This window comes from Phyllostomus hastatus, unplaced genomic scaffold, assembly GCF_019186645.2.
Source record: "Phyllostomus hastatus isolate PE091 unplaced genomic scaffold, TTU_PhHast_1.1 phas_contig_209, whole genome shotgun sequence".
In the NCBI taxonomy this organism is placed as follows: domain Eukaryota; kingdom Metazoa; phylum Chordata; class Mammalia; order Chiroptera; family Phyllostomidae; genus Phyllostomus; species Phyllostomus hastatus.
In genome coordinates this window covers 16,032,922-16,045,351 of record NW_025333735.1, presented here as the reverse complement: position 1 = coordinate 16,045,351, position 12,430 = coordinate 16,032,922, and the positions used below count along the sequence as shown (strand labels likewise).

Here is a 12,430-nt window from a genome sequence, read left to right as displayed (position 1 = left end):
TTTGGCACAGCTTGGTATTGTTTCTCATGTTTCATAGCCCAAAAGAGTGAGAAGAGCCCTGGCACCCATCATACATTTTAAAAGAATTTTTGAGTCCTCTTTAACTGATTTTCTGTGACCTACACAAATCAAACATTTTACATATTTCTAAAAGGGCTTGTTTTCTAAGCCTTTGTTTTCTTTAAACTGAAATATTGACAGGTTCTTTATTTACCTTTATGAATCTCAGAAGGAATAGGATCAGGAGCCTACTTACAGATCATTCTATCATACTGAATTTAGTTCCTTTTATTAATTTTGTTCCTCAAAAATTCAGGGTGTCAAACCTCCTGATTATATCCTCTAAGATCCCTACTGCTCTTTACTGTTTGGTGGTCTCCATTTTCCACAAAATAGTTTAAGTTCTGTCACCAAAACCTCTTGTGAAAGTGATAAAACTGCACTGAATATCGAAGCAGGCCCTGAAAAATAATTACACTAATACAGAAAAACTAAACTATGTACTAAGCTGCAGAAAAAATGTTATCTCAGTGTTTTTTCTTATTTCTTAAGATCCTACTTTTTCTTTCTTTTCAACAGGAGTGCAGGAGTAACTACAAGCCTTCACTTGTCATTGAATGGCCATTGAGCACGTTAAACTCTCCTGTTCAGTTTCTCCTCTGGGACAGTGATGCATATGCTTGTAGAGTGGCTCTGGACATTTATCACAGCTCCTATCACATAGGTGTTTAAATAATGGTAGCTACTATAGTATTTATTATTTTAGGTAAAAATATACAAGTAATCAACAAGCAAAAAGCTTTATTTAGCTTTGTTCCTAACAACAGGTTGTTAATGAGACCAAGGACATAAGTCAGCATCTCTTTTGAGTTACTTTTACACAAACACAGGCTATACTCTTCACTTGGACAGTTGTCTTGAAAACATATGCAGTGATGGGGATGGAGGTATCTAGGGGAGAAAATGAAGGTGAATCACAGCAACCTAAAATGTTAGCCATATTAGTGAAGAGTATGTAATCTTGGCTCTACTTATGGCAGAATTCATTTCTGAAAAAATTTGTGTACGAGTTGCCATCTCTCTCTCTCTGTCTTTGTCTGTCTCTCTAAAAAAAAAAAAAAGCCACTTCACAAAGTCTGAAACAAGTCCATGATTTACTGCATGCTAACAAATAACTTGTAAGGCATAGTGTCTCTGAGTAAGATAAAATTTAGGGGAAGCATGGAGTTCACATATTGATATTTTCAGAAGTTGGAATATTTAGGTGTTCATTGACCTTGAACTAGGGAAACGTGGTTACTTGAGTGAGACTGTTGCTGAATGCCTAACTTTCAGGTGCCTTTCTAAAGCAACCTGTCATTGATTAATTACAAGTTTAAAACAAGTTCTAATGTGTGGTTATTTATTGCTATGGCCAAAGGACAGTCAGACTTTTACTCAGCAGATAAGAACTTTTTATTTTTATTGCCGTCATTGAGCACTTCTATGGACCAGTAATATGCTCAACGTATTACATTATCTGTTTTAATCCTCATAATACTCTGTGAAGCACTTACTATTATCTACAGTTTTCATATGATAAGCAAAGGGCTTTGTTAGCTTGCATAGATTGCATAACTAAAAAGTGACAGAACAAAGAATAAAACCCAGATTCATTTGACACCAAAGACTGTTATCTGTACTGCCTCTATTAAATTTTTAAATTAACTCCTGGCATTTCTATAACCCTTCACTTCTATAATTTTGTCATTTCAAGAATGTCATACAAATAGAATTATACAATGTCATCCAGTAACCTTTTGCGATTGGCTTTTTTTCTTTTTTTTTTTTTACTCAGCACACTTCTCTAGAGAGTCATCCAGGTTGTTGTGTATCCATAGTTTCTTCTTTTTTCGTATTGATTAGTATTCTAAAGTATGGATGTATCACAATTTTTTAACCACTCACCCATTAAAGGAAACCTAAAATTCAAGTTTGGGGCTGTTATGAAAAATTTGCTCTAAAAATTCATGGACAGTATAAATGCCAACGAATGTAATTACTGGATCATATGGTACTTGCATGTTTAGTAATTTTTAAAGAACTGCCAAATATTTTTCCAGAGTCATTATACCATTTTACATTTTCTTCAGCTGACTATAAGTGATCCAATTTCTAATCATTCATTGTCCGTGTTTGTTGTTCCAATGCTTTATTTTAGTCATTTTGGTGTATAGTAATATCTCATTGGGATTTTAATTTGTATTTCTTGAATAGCTAACAATGTTAAAAATCTTTTCATGTGCTTATTTGCTGCCATTTGCATATCCCCTTGGGTGAAATATCTCTTCATGTAACTTGTGACCACTATTCTAAATGAATTGTTTAATTTCTTACTGTTAAGTTTTGAGGGTTTTTACATATATTCTAGATACTATCCCTTGTCTAATGTGTATTTTGCTAATATTTTCTCAAACTCCATAGCTTGCTTTTTCATCCTCCTAACATTTTACATTTAAATCTATGATCTATTTTGAGTTAATTTTCATGTAAGATGTGACATAGGTCAAGGTTCATTTATTTTGCCTACAGATTGCAAATGGTTGTGCCAGCATCAATTGTGGAAAAGACTGTCTCTGATCCACTGAATTGCTTTTGCACCTTTGCCAAAATATCATTTGGCCTTTTTCCTTGTGGGCTTTTTTATGGGTTCCCTAGTCCCTTCCATTTATCTGTCTGTCTGTCCTTCTGCCAGTACCACACACAATCCTGAAATCAGGCTGATTCTTCTCACCTTATACTTCTTTTTCAAAATTGTGTTAGCTATTCTAGCTTCATTGTCATTCAATATAAAGTAGAGAATAATATTATTTATAAACATAAAACATCTTTCTGGAGTTTTGATTGGAATTTGTTAAATTTGTGTATCAATTTGAAGAGAATTTACATTTTTACTGTGTTAAATCTTCCAATCCATAAATATCCTTTAATTTATTTAAATCTTTGATATCTTTCTTCAGCATTGTGTACTTTTCAGCATATAAATCTTATATAAGCTTTGTTTGATTTATGCCTAAGTACCTGGCTTGTCCTGAGTGCCTGTGCATGGTATTGCATTTAAATTTCAGTGTCTACATGTTCACTGCTAACATGCATAAATATTCTTGTTCTTGTACCTTGTGACCTTGCTGAATTCACTTTTTCTAGGAAAAATTTTGCTGAATCTTTAGGGTGTTCTGTGTAGACAATTATACAATCTGTAGATAAGAACATTTGATTTCTTCCTCTCTATCTGTATGCCTTTCATTTCCTTCTCTTGCCTTATTCTACTGACTAGAACTTCCAGCATTATGCTGAATAAGAGTGGTGAGTATGGACATCCATTCCTTGCTCTTGATCTTAGGGAAGAAGCATTCATTTTTTTCACATAAGTTTTAAGTTAGCTCTAAATTTTTTGTAGATATTTTATTAAGTTAAGGAAGCTCTCCATTTCTATATTTCTGAGTTTTTATCACAAATGGATGGTGAATTTTGTCAAATATACTCTGCTTCCATTGATATGATCACATGATTTTTTTTTCTGTAGCCCATTAATATGGTTCAGTGCATTTGTTGATTTTCAAGTATTGAATATGCTTTGCATTACTGAAATAAATGCCACTTGGTCATGGTGTATAATTCTTTATATATATTGCTGACTTCCATTTGTCAATATTTTGTTAAAGATTTTTATATTTGTATTCATAAATGGTATTGCTCTATAGTTTTACTTTCTTCTTTTTTTTTCTGTCCTTATCTGGTGTTATTGGGATAATACCACTGGTTTCATAAAATACATGGGGATGTGCCCCCTCCTCTTCTATTATTTGGAAGAGAGTGTGCAATATTGGTGTTAATTCTTATTTTAATGTTTGGTAGAGTTCTGGGCCTGGAGATCTCTTTTCTGGGAGTCTTTTAATTATAGATTCCAACTTTGACAATTATAGTGTTTTTCAAATGATCTATTTCATATTGGGTGAGTTATGGTAGTTTGTGCTTTTCAAGGAAGTGGCTTGTTTCATATAGGCTGTCAAATTTGTGTGTAGAGTTATTTTAGTATTACCTTATTATCTTTAGGTTGTCTGCAGGATCTGTAGCAATATCCCATTCTTTATTCCTAATTTTGGTAATTTGTGTGTGTGTGTGTTTTCTTGATTGAATTGTGTCGATCTTATGATCTTTTTAAAAAACAGCTTTTTGTTTCTTTTATTTTTTCTGTTATTTATTTTCAATTTCTTTGATTTCTGCTCTTATTACTTCCTTCTCTATGCTTTCTCAGGTTTTATTTGGCTTCTCATTTTTTAAGCTCTTGAGATAATATTTTAATTATTGATTTGAGGCTTCTTTTAGCATATGCATTTAGTGCTATTAATTTCCCTCTCAGTACTGCTTTAGCTATGCTACACAAATTTTGATTTGTATTTTCCTTTACATTAAGTTCAATGTATTGTGTTATTTCCCTTGAGACTTTCTTCTTTGACCCATGGGTTATTTAAAACTGTGTTGTTTAGTTTCCAAGTGTTTACATATTTTTCTTTTATCCTTCTATCATTGATTTTTAGTTTGATTCCATTGTGGTTGGAGAACATATTCTGTGTGATTTCAGTTGTTTAAATTTGTTTAGATTTGTTTTCCAGTTCAGAATATGGTCTATCTAAGGAAATATTCTGTAGGACTCATAGATGGAGAGCAGATGACAGCTAGTGGGAATGGAGGGTTAGGGGTTGCAGGGATTGAACAAAAAGGAAAAAGGACTCAGGGACATGGAGAATAGTGTGATTGCTGGGGAGAGGTGGGTATAAAGGGACTAAATGGTACTGAAAAATAAATAATAAAGACTAAATTAAAAGAAAAAATATGTAAATATTCTATAGGAACTTGAAGAAAATGTGTATCGTGCTGCTGTCAGGTAGAATGTTCTCTAGGTGATCTATTGGTTGATAGCATTGTTGAGTTTTTTCTATATTGTGGCTAATTTGTAGTCTAGTGCTTCTATCAATGTTGAGAAAGGAGTGTTGAAATCTCCAATTATAATTGTGGATTTATCCATTTATCTTTCAGTTCTATCAGTTTTGCTCTACATCTACATATTTGCATCTCTGTTGTTTGTTATGTACACATTTAGGATTGCTATAACTTCTTGGTGGATTGACCCATTTTTATTATATAAAATTCCTTATCTCTAGCATATTTTCTTTGCTCTGAAACCTACTTTATCTAGTGTTAATATAGTCATTTCTCTTTTCCATAAATTCATATTTGCATGATATATTTTTGATCCTTTTAATTTCTACCTCCCTGTATAGTTATATTTGAGTGATTTCTTGCAGTCTGCATATAGTTGAGTGACATTCTTTAATCCACTCTTCACAATCTCTTAATTTGTGTATTTAATCCCTTTGCATTCCAGAATTTATACATTAAGGTTTGTATTAATTTAATTTTTGCTTTCTCTTTCTGCCACCCCCCCTCTCAACTCTGGTGTGTGTGTGTTTCCTGTCAGTTATTTGGGTCACATGCTTCTTCGGTTCCAAGTGTGGGATATATGACACAAAAATAAAACTCAGTGAATTCACCACCATGTTTTTACTTGGTCCCCAGGTCCCTAGCTGATCCACTCTCTTCTATATACTCTGCAGGATTTTCTTATATTTGTTTACATATAATATCCAGGGGTTTTTAATTTTTCTTAATGGAGAGAATAAGGGAAAGTGTGTCTACTCAGTTGACCTGGAAGTGGAAGTCCTACTGTCACAATTTTTAAAACTTAACCTACATGTTAAAAAGGAGAATGTGCAGAATACATGATGTAGATAGAAAGTGATAGCTCTTTTCATTGTTGTTTTATTCAACATAAAATTACTGAAACTGACTCACTTCGATGACTGCTGCTGATATCTTAAAATTGATTACAGAATTATCCTTTATAGATGATTCTGTGTTGTTGCAGTTGCTCCCAAACATTTTTAGAACTCGTTTGGACTAAGTTTTAGAAAAAGATTGTGTCTATTTTCATATTCTCAGTGGTATAAATTGTCATATTTTGAAGTCATGTTTCCTTCTTTTGAAGGAACCCCAAATGGTTAAAAAGTCAAGATGGGTAGTAGTGAAACAGATGACCAAACTGGGTAATACATTTCTCAGTCTCACATGCTTTTCTAGGAGCATTGTGTGAACCAAAGTATTGTTGTAATGTGAAAGACAGTTCTTTTATATCCTACAAAATCTTCCAAACACTTTAAATTTTCATAATAAGCTTTGTTCACTGCAGAATGGATTTTGCAAAAGAGTAGCAAATCAATGTTCCTTTTCTGTGGTGTTGACATTAATGTTTCCTTGGGTCCTACGGATATTGGAGTTTTTCACTGTAAAGTTTGACAATCTGTTTTTGGGTCAACTTGAAAACACTTTATTCCATCACTGTTCTCCTCAAATACATGTTATTTTGTCCAACCTCCCCTTGAAAGTTCAAAACAAATGTCAAATCTTCTCTATTTCTTTTTATCATTCAAGACATGAAACTCAGGCTTTACAGAAACCTTCTTGTTCAAATTCCCCTCCTGTATGAGTCAGTGTTCTCTAGCTAACCCTCTGTTTGAATAAATCCAGGCTCTGACATTTTCTACATTTTCATCAGTCTTTTGTACTTCACCATGAGCATCCTTATTACCTTTCTTGAGCCTTCGTGCCAGTCAGAAATCTTCCTCATTGCAGTCCCCCACACCATAATCGTTCTTTTAGATATCTTGTGTCCTTTATGTTTGCCTAACTTCACACAAAATTTAGTGTTAATTCCTTGCTTTCTCCAGCTGTCATTCCCCTTTCACTGCAGCCTATAGCCCAATGAAAGGACTGCTGCTAATGCAAACAGAATTGTTTTACAGCATATTCCTTCTAAGGCCCTATGTGTTTTGCCAAGCCATATAGAACATGAGCTTCGTCACTTCATAATCATGGGAAGATTACTAAATATACAAAGCTTCAGCCTGTTTGCTTCACTATAAAGCTCTAAGTCACATGCATAGTATCTAAAATAGATAATAGACCTAATTCGATGAGTAGGAATGGCTCTTAGGCAAATTGAAGAGCTGCTGAAGATATTTAATACATTCTACCTCAACAACCTGATCCTTTAATTCCTTGTCATGACTCCTTTTCAATGCACTATGATAGTCATAGTCAGACAGCCTTGGTTCAAACCCCAGTCCTGCCAGTTTACCAGTTGGCAAATGACTTGGGAGAGTTACTTAATCTCTACAAGCTTTAGTTTTCTCCTCAGTAAACGACAATAATAATTATCTCTAATAAGGGTTGAAGAGCACAATACATGTACGTTTTAGTGCATTGTTTGGCACCTACTGTTTGGAAGGTAGCTATTATATATTAAATGCCAGTTACTATGCCAGTCATTAAAGATGGCAAGTAAGACATGGTTCTTGCCCTTCAGTTCCATATTGTAGCATAATCCTGAGCTCAAATTGTCCCATGAGAAGAAAAAAATAAACCAGAAAAATAAATCTAAAGGCCTTTACCATTCTACAATATATAGAATTAGTTCTGTACCTTTGGATAGACCATTACTAGAATATTCTAACCAGTGAAGTGATTGTTAAGTAATCGTTATTGATTTTCTCATGCAGATTACTCTTTATGGAACTCTAGTTTTGTTCTGGATCCTTCTAAGCTTTTCTGGGTATTAGAATTCCTTGTTTGTCTATGTGATCACTTTCCATTAAACTGCCAGTCTTCTACTTCCCCATTGGCTCAAGCACTGACTGAAGAGCCAGGAATATTATGCCAGTGGAGAAGCAGGTATAAATGTAAAATCAATGGACTCTTCAGTAGCCAGTAAAGCCAGCCTTAGTCCACCTCTATAGCCCCAGCTCCTCAAACTTGAGGAAACTAGAGGAAACATTTTCTGTAACAACCCAGCATGCCAATGAGTCCATCACGAGTATAGCAGTTCAAAATGTGATACTGTGCTTATCATGTCTTTTCTCTCTTCCCAAACAAGAGAATGTGAAATTTCATAAAGATAGGAGAAATTTTAATTTGCAGTAAGGAAAATCTTGATGAGAAGGGTGTTCAATTTTCTAGAATGGCTGATAAGGAAATAGATAAAATAGAGAAATGTACATTTGCCCTTTACATGGTTATCTTAGTTGTGTTTATGATGTTATATCTTTGTGATCTGGTTAATTGTATTGGACAGTGCTGGATTGCTGACACTCCTTTTTGCATCTTTTCCTCAGTTTCTCATGACTAAAGTATCTTTGATGTTTTTGAGTGTAAAAACTGTACATGAGCCCAAGACAAGAAGTTAGACACCTAAAAAATATAATCAAATGGTTATTTACTTTGCCCTACATATGGCCAAAAAATAATTTTGAATATTTTCTTTACTGAAATTACCTCTTATTTGGAATCAAGCAATATGCCTTTCATCTTCAATTTTTCCCATGATCACTGTCATTTCCTGATGTCTCTGATATTGTTCTTTTTAAAAACTTTTTTAAAATTAAAATTAATCTCTTCATAGAATACTTGTTTAATAATTATTCCTTTATTCCTCTAACCTGATTTTTCATATTAATCAAAATCTTGATTAGTTAGGAAAATTCACAGGCTTTCTTAGTTAATGAATTCTAATGTGAAATTCATTTTTGAATTTCAAATTATCTACCCTTAAAAGATCAACAAACAGGAAAGTGAATTCAGGAAGTAAACTTTCAGATTCTTTTGTAGTAAATGGGTGAAGTATCAAGCATAGCACTACTAATGATGAGCATTGACTTTCTGTGTTAGATTTTCATGTTAAGCCATACTTAATTTTAAAAGACATATTTTATATTACCAGCTCAAAAACAGAAGTGCTTGTCTGGTAGAAACGATGTCAGGTAGAATGAGTGAAGGAGCCAGAAAGGTGAGAAAACAGGAGTGAACAAAGGAGCAGGGGTTTGCACTACATCGTTTGAAGGTGGGAGGCCACAGTGAGCTTGCCCTCTCTCCTCCATAACTGCCTTTAAGAATTAAGAAGTGATTGTTGTAATTTTAGAGGTGCTGAGGAACCCCTGAAAGCCCATCATGAGATGACCTGCATACAGAGCTTGCTTTGAAGACCTTTCTTGATCTAGTGCTTCCAGAGGCTATTGATACTCACAGGAATCTATCACGTGATTAATTTTCAATGTAACTTAAAGGTTCCAAAATGATACTCTTGATTTGCGAATGCAGAAAATTTATAAATACTGATTATATTCATGTGAGCAATCTAAGCGCTTGTGGCATAATTCAATTCTTCTGTTTCAGAATTAAGAACCAGGTTGTATCATTTCCCCTTGACATTTCATATGTTAACATCTCTCTCCCTGGTATTTTTCAAAATGAAATGCCATATAGAACTTCTTTGATTTTTAAGTTGTGACTTCTTTTTCCTCTTAAAATTTCTTAGACAATTGAGTTCCTTTAGAATGGGAGTTAAAATAAACTTTGGCAAACCACCAGATGACTACAAATGTATTTAATGCAACCTTGCTCCAGCATTAACATTTTCACAAAGCACAGTAGGCAGAACCTTGCTGTTTTTCATTATCTTTTCCAGCCGTGGCTGCAAGCCCAAATGATGCCACTTGACCAGAGAGATATTCTGTACGTATTTGCTACTTTAATCACATCCTGTCAACACCATGAATCTTCATCTGATAGGTTATCTTCTCCACAGGCAGGCAGCCATATCCAGACCTTGATGGGGTCCCAAAGCCTTCAGCATCGGAGCCGTGAGCAGCAGCCATATGAGGGAAATATAAACAAAGTGACCATCCAGCAGTTTCAGTCACCATTGCCTATTCAGATCCCCTCTACACAGGCCACCCGGGGACCTCAGCCTGGACGGTGCTTAATTCAAACTAAAGGGCAAAGGAGTATGGATGGATATCCAGAGCAGGTGAGAAGAGTTTTCACAATTGACGAGTTTTCAGGAAATGTTCAGGGAAGTCCAATGAATCCATGGTTTGTCTTCCCTCATTAATGTAGTCTGGGACACATTAATGCTATTAACATGTTGAATACAGGGCAGTATGTCTTGTGGGGATTTTATGATTATTTTCTGGGGTTAAGCACAACAATGTATAGGAATTGATGGTTGGTAAAATGCCCATTTTACACAAGGAGAAATTGATGGATCTGAAAAGGTTTTCTGGTTTACCCTACACTCTCTCCTCCTCACACCTCACTCCAGTTTAGCTCCACAGCACAGCTTTGGCATGGGACAAAGGCTTCAATAGACAGGTGTGGTTACCAAGGCCTCTGGTGAAATTGACAGTGTGAAAAGTGAACTGTATATTCCTCTCTGTTTGTGAGAACATTTTGTGAAGGGCCTGTCTTCTGATTGTTGAATACTACAGAGATAAAAAGCTTTCCATGAAGAAAATGATAAATAACACTTAGAAGGGAAACATTTCTGAAATGCTCTAAAAGCTGCTGATAAATGCCTGGGAGCACAAGGAATGGCTCCTCTTCTGACCCCACTAAAATTAGTTTGCTTTTCCATTAGAAGAACCTGTTTTTCTTCCTTCAGAACAGAACACTAAATAAGATTTCAGCTATTGAGTGATATTTCACTTAAAAGTAAGACGTTAAGATCTTAATACTTATAAAATTAACTTTTATTTCATTCTTCAAGTAATTAGGCAATGCTGACTTTGCCCACTGACTTCACTAAATCCTTAATATGGTGTATAAAGGTTTCACTTTATTATTAACTCAAAGCTTCACACATTCCCACCTTATTTTGTGAACATATCAGACAAGATTATCTTCATGTTCAAGTTTTTTCCTTTCTATTGTTATGAGCCACTTATTATTTGGATCCCTTATCTAGACATTTCCTCTATTTCTTAATGCCCTTCTTGAAGCTCAGATTATATATTAATCATTCTGAGAATCATAGATATTTTTAAAGATAATTTTTTTCTGTCATGCCTTTATCTAGGCCAAGTGTTGGATTTACAGTAAAATACATCAGACAGGTGCCTTTAATGAGGTAGTGATGTGAGGTTTTTAATTCTCCAGAGATTCTAAAAAGTTAATGAAGTTTTAAATTATGCTTTACTAAAGGCATCTGGAAGGTTAAAAGTTGTTCATATATCCTCCCTCACAAATAGCATAACCTCAGTTCAGTTCTCTGACTTAGTTATTCCTAACAGCAGCTACATGTTTTTTCTCTGAAAATGAATGCATTTAAAAATTCACTGAGATCAATGCCCTCTATTTTCACCTACTCTGAATAGTAAATTTAGTTATTAGCATGCACTTATTCTGAACACTCTGATTTAAAGTTTGTTTTACATTATCCCTCTAAAAACACATAAATTATATAGTTTTACTAATGAGAGGATTACTAAATTTTAAAATTTACATGCTTATTAAGTTTAAAACATCACAGTTTAGACTGTACTTAGAGTTACTTGCAAGTATTTTGATTCCTCACTCTAAAAACATGAGGTGCTGTTGAGTTATATTAGTTCTTTGTATATCTTGGAAATTAAATCCTTTTCAGATGTATCACTGGTAAAGTGTTCTTCCATACAATGGGTTCCCTATTTGTTTTGCTGATGGTTTCTTTAGCTGTACAGAAGCTTTTTATTTGATGCAGTCCAATTTGTCTATTTTCTGCTTTGTTTCCAGTGACTTAGGAGATATATCAGGAAAATCATTGTACATTTAATATCTGAGATTTTACTTCCTATGTTTTGTTCTAGGATTTTTATGGTTTCATGACTTACATTTAAGTCTTTATCCATTTTGAGTTTATTTTTGTGTATGGTAAATTGGTGGTCTAGTTTCATTTTTTTTTCATGTACCAGTTCACTTTCTCCAATGCCATTTATGAAGAGACTATCTTTGCTCTACTGCAGGCTCTTGCCACCGCTGTCAAATAACAACTGCTCATACAGGCGTGGGTTTATTCCTGGGCTCTCCGTTCTATTCTATTGATCTATGTGTTTGTTCTTGTGCCAGTACCAGGCTGTTTTTATTACAGTGGTCTCATAGTATAGTTTGATACAGGAGTTGTGATACCTCCAGCTTTGTTCTTCTTTTGTAACATTTCTGAAATTATTTGGGGTCTTTTTTGGTTTCATATAAATTTTTGGAGTATTTGTTCTAGTTCTGTGAAGTATGCCATTAGTATTTTAATGGGAATTATGTTGTATGTATAGATTGCTTTAGGTAGAATAGCCATTTTAATGATGTTAATTATTCCAATCCATGAACGCAGTGTATGCTTCCATGTATTTGTTTCTTCCTCCATTTCTTTCTTCAGTGGCCTATAGTTTTCACAGTACAAAACTTTTACCTCCTTGGTTAAATTTATTCCTAGGTGCCTTATTTTTTTGTTGTTGTTGCAATAGAA

At 34.2% G+C, this 12,430-nt stretch overlaps 1 protein-coding gene across 2 annotated transcripts in view; it reads left to right on the top strand.

Annotated features, from left to right (window-relative positions):
• The window catches only part of LRRC7 (leucine rich repeat containing 7), a 495,696-nt gene that overhangs the window by 436,902 nt on the left and 46,364 nt on the right, over positions 1 to 12,430 (top strand). For both annotated transcript variants that reach the window (XM_045835283.1, XM_045835282.1), the window contains exon 24: positions 9,740 to 9,961. In XM_045835283.1, the coding sequence (XP_045691239.1) occupies positions 9,740 to 9,961 (222 nt within the window). The remainder of the gene's footprint in view (positions 1 to 9,739; positions 9,962 to 12,430) is intronic.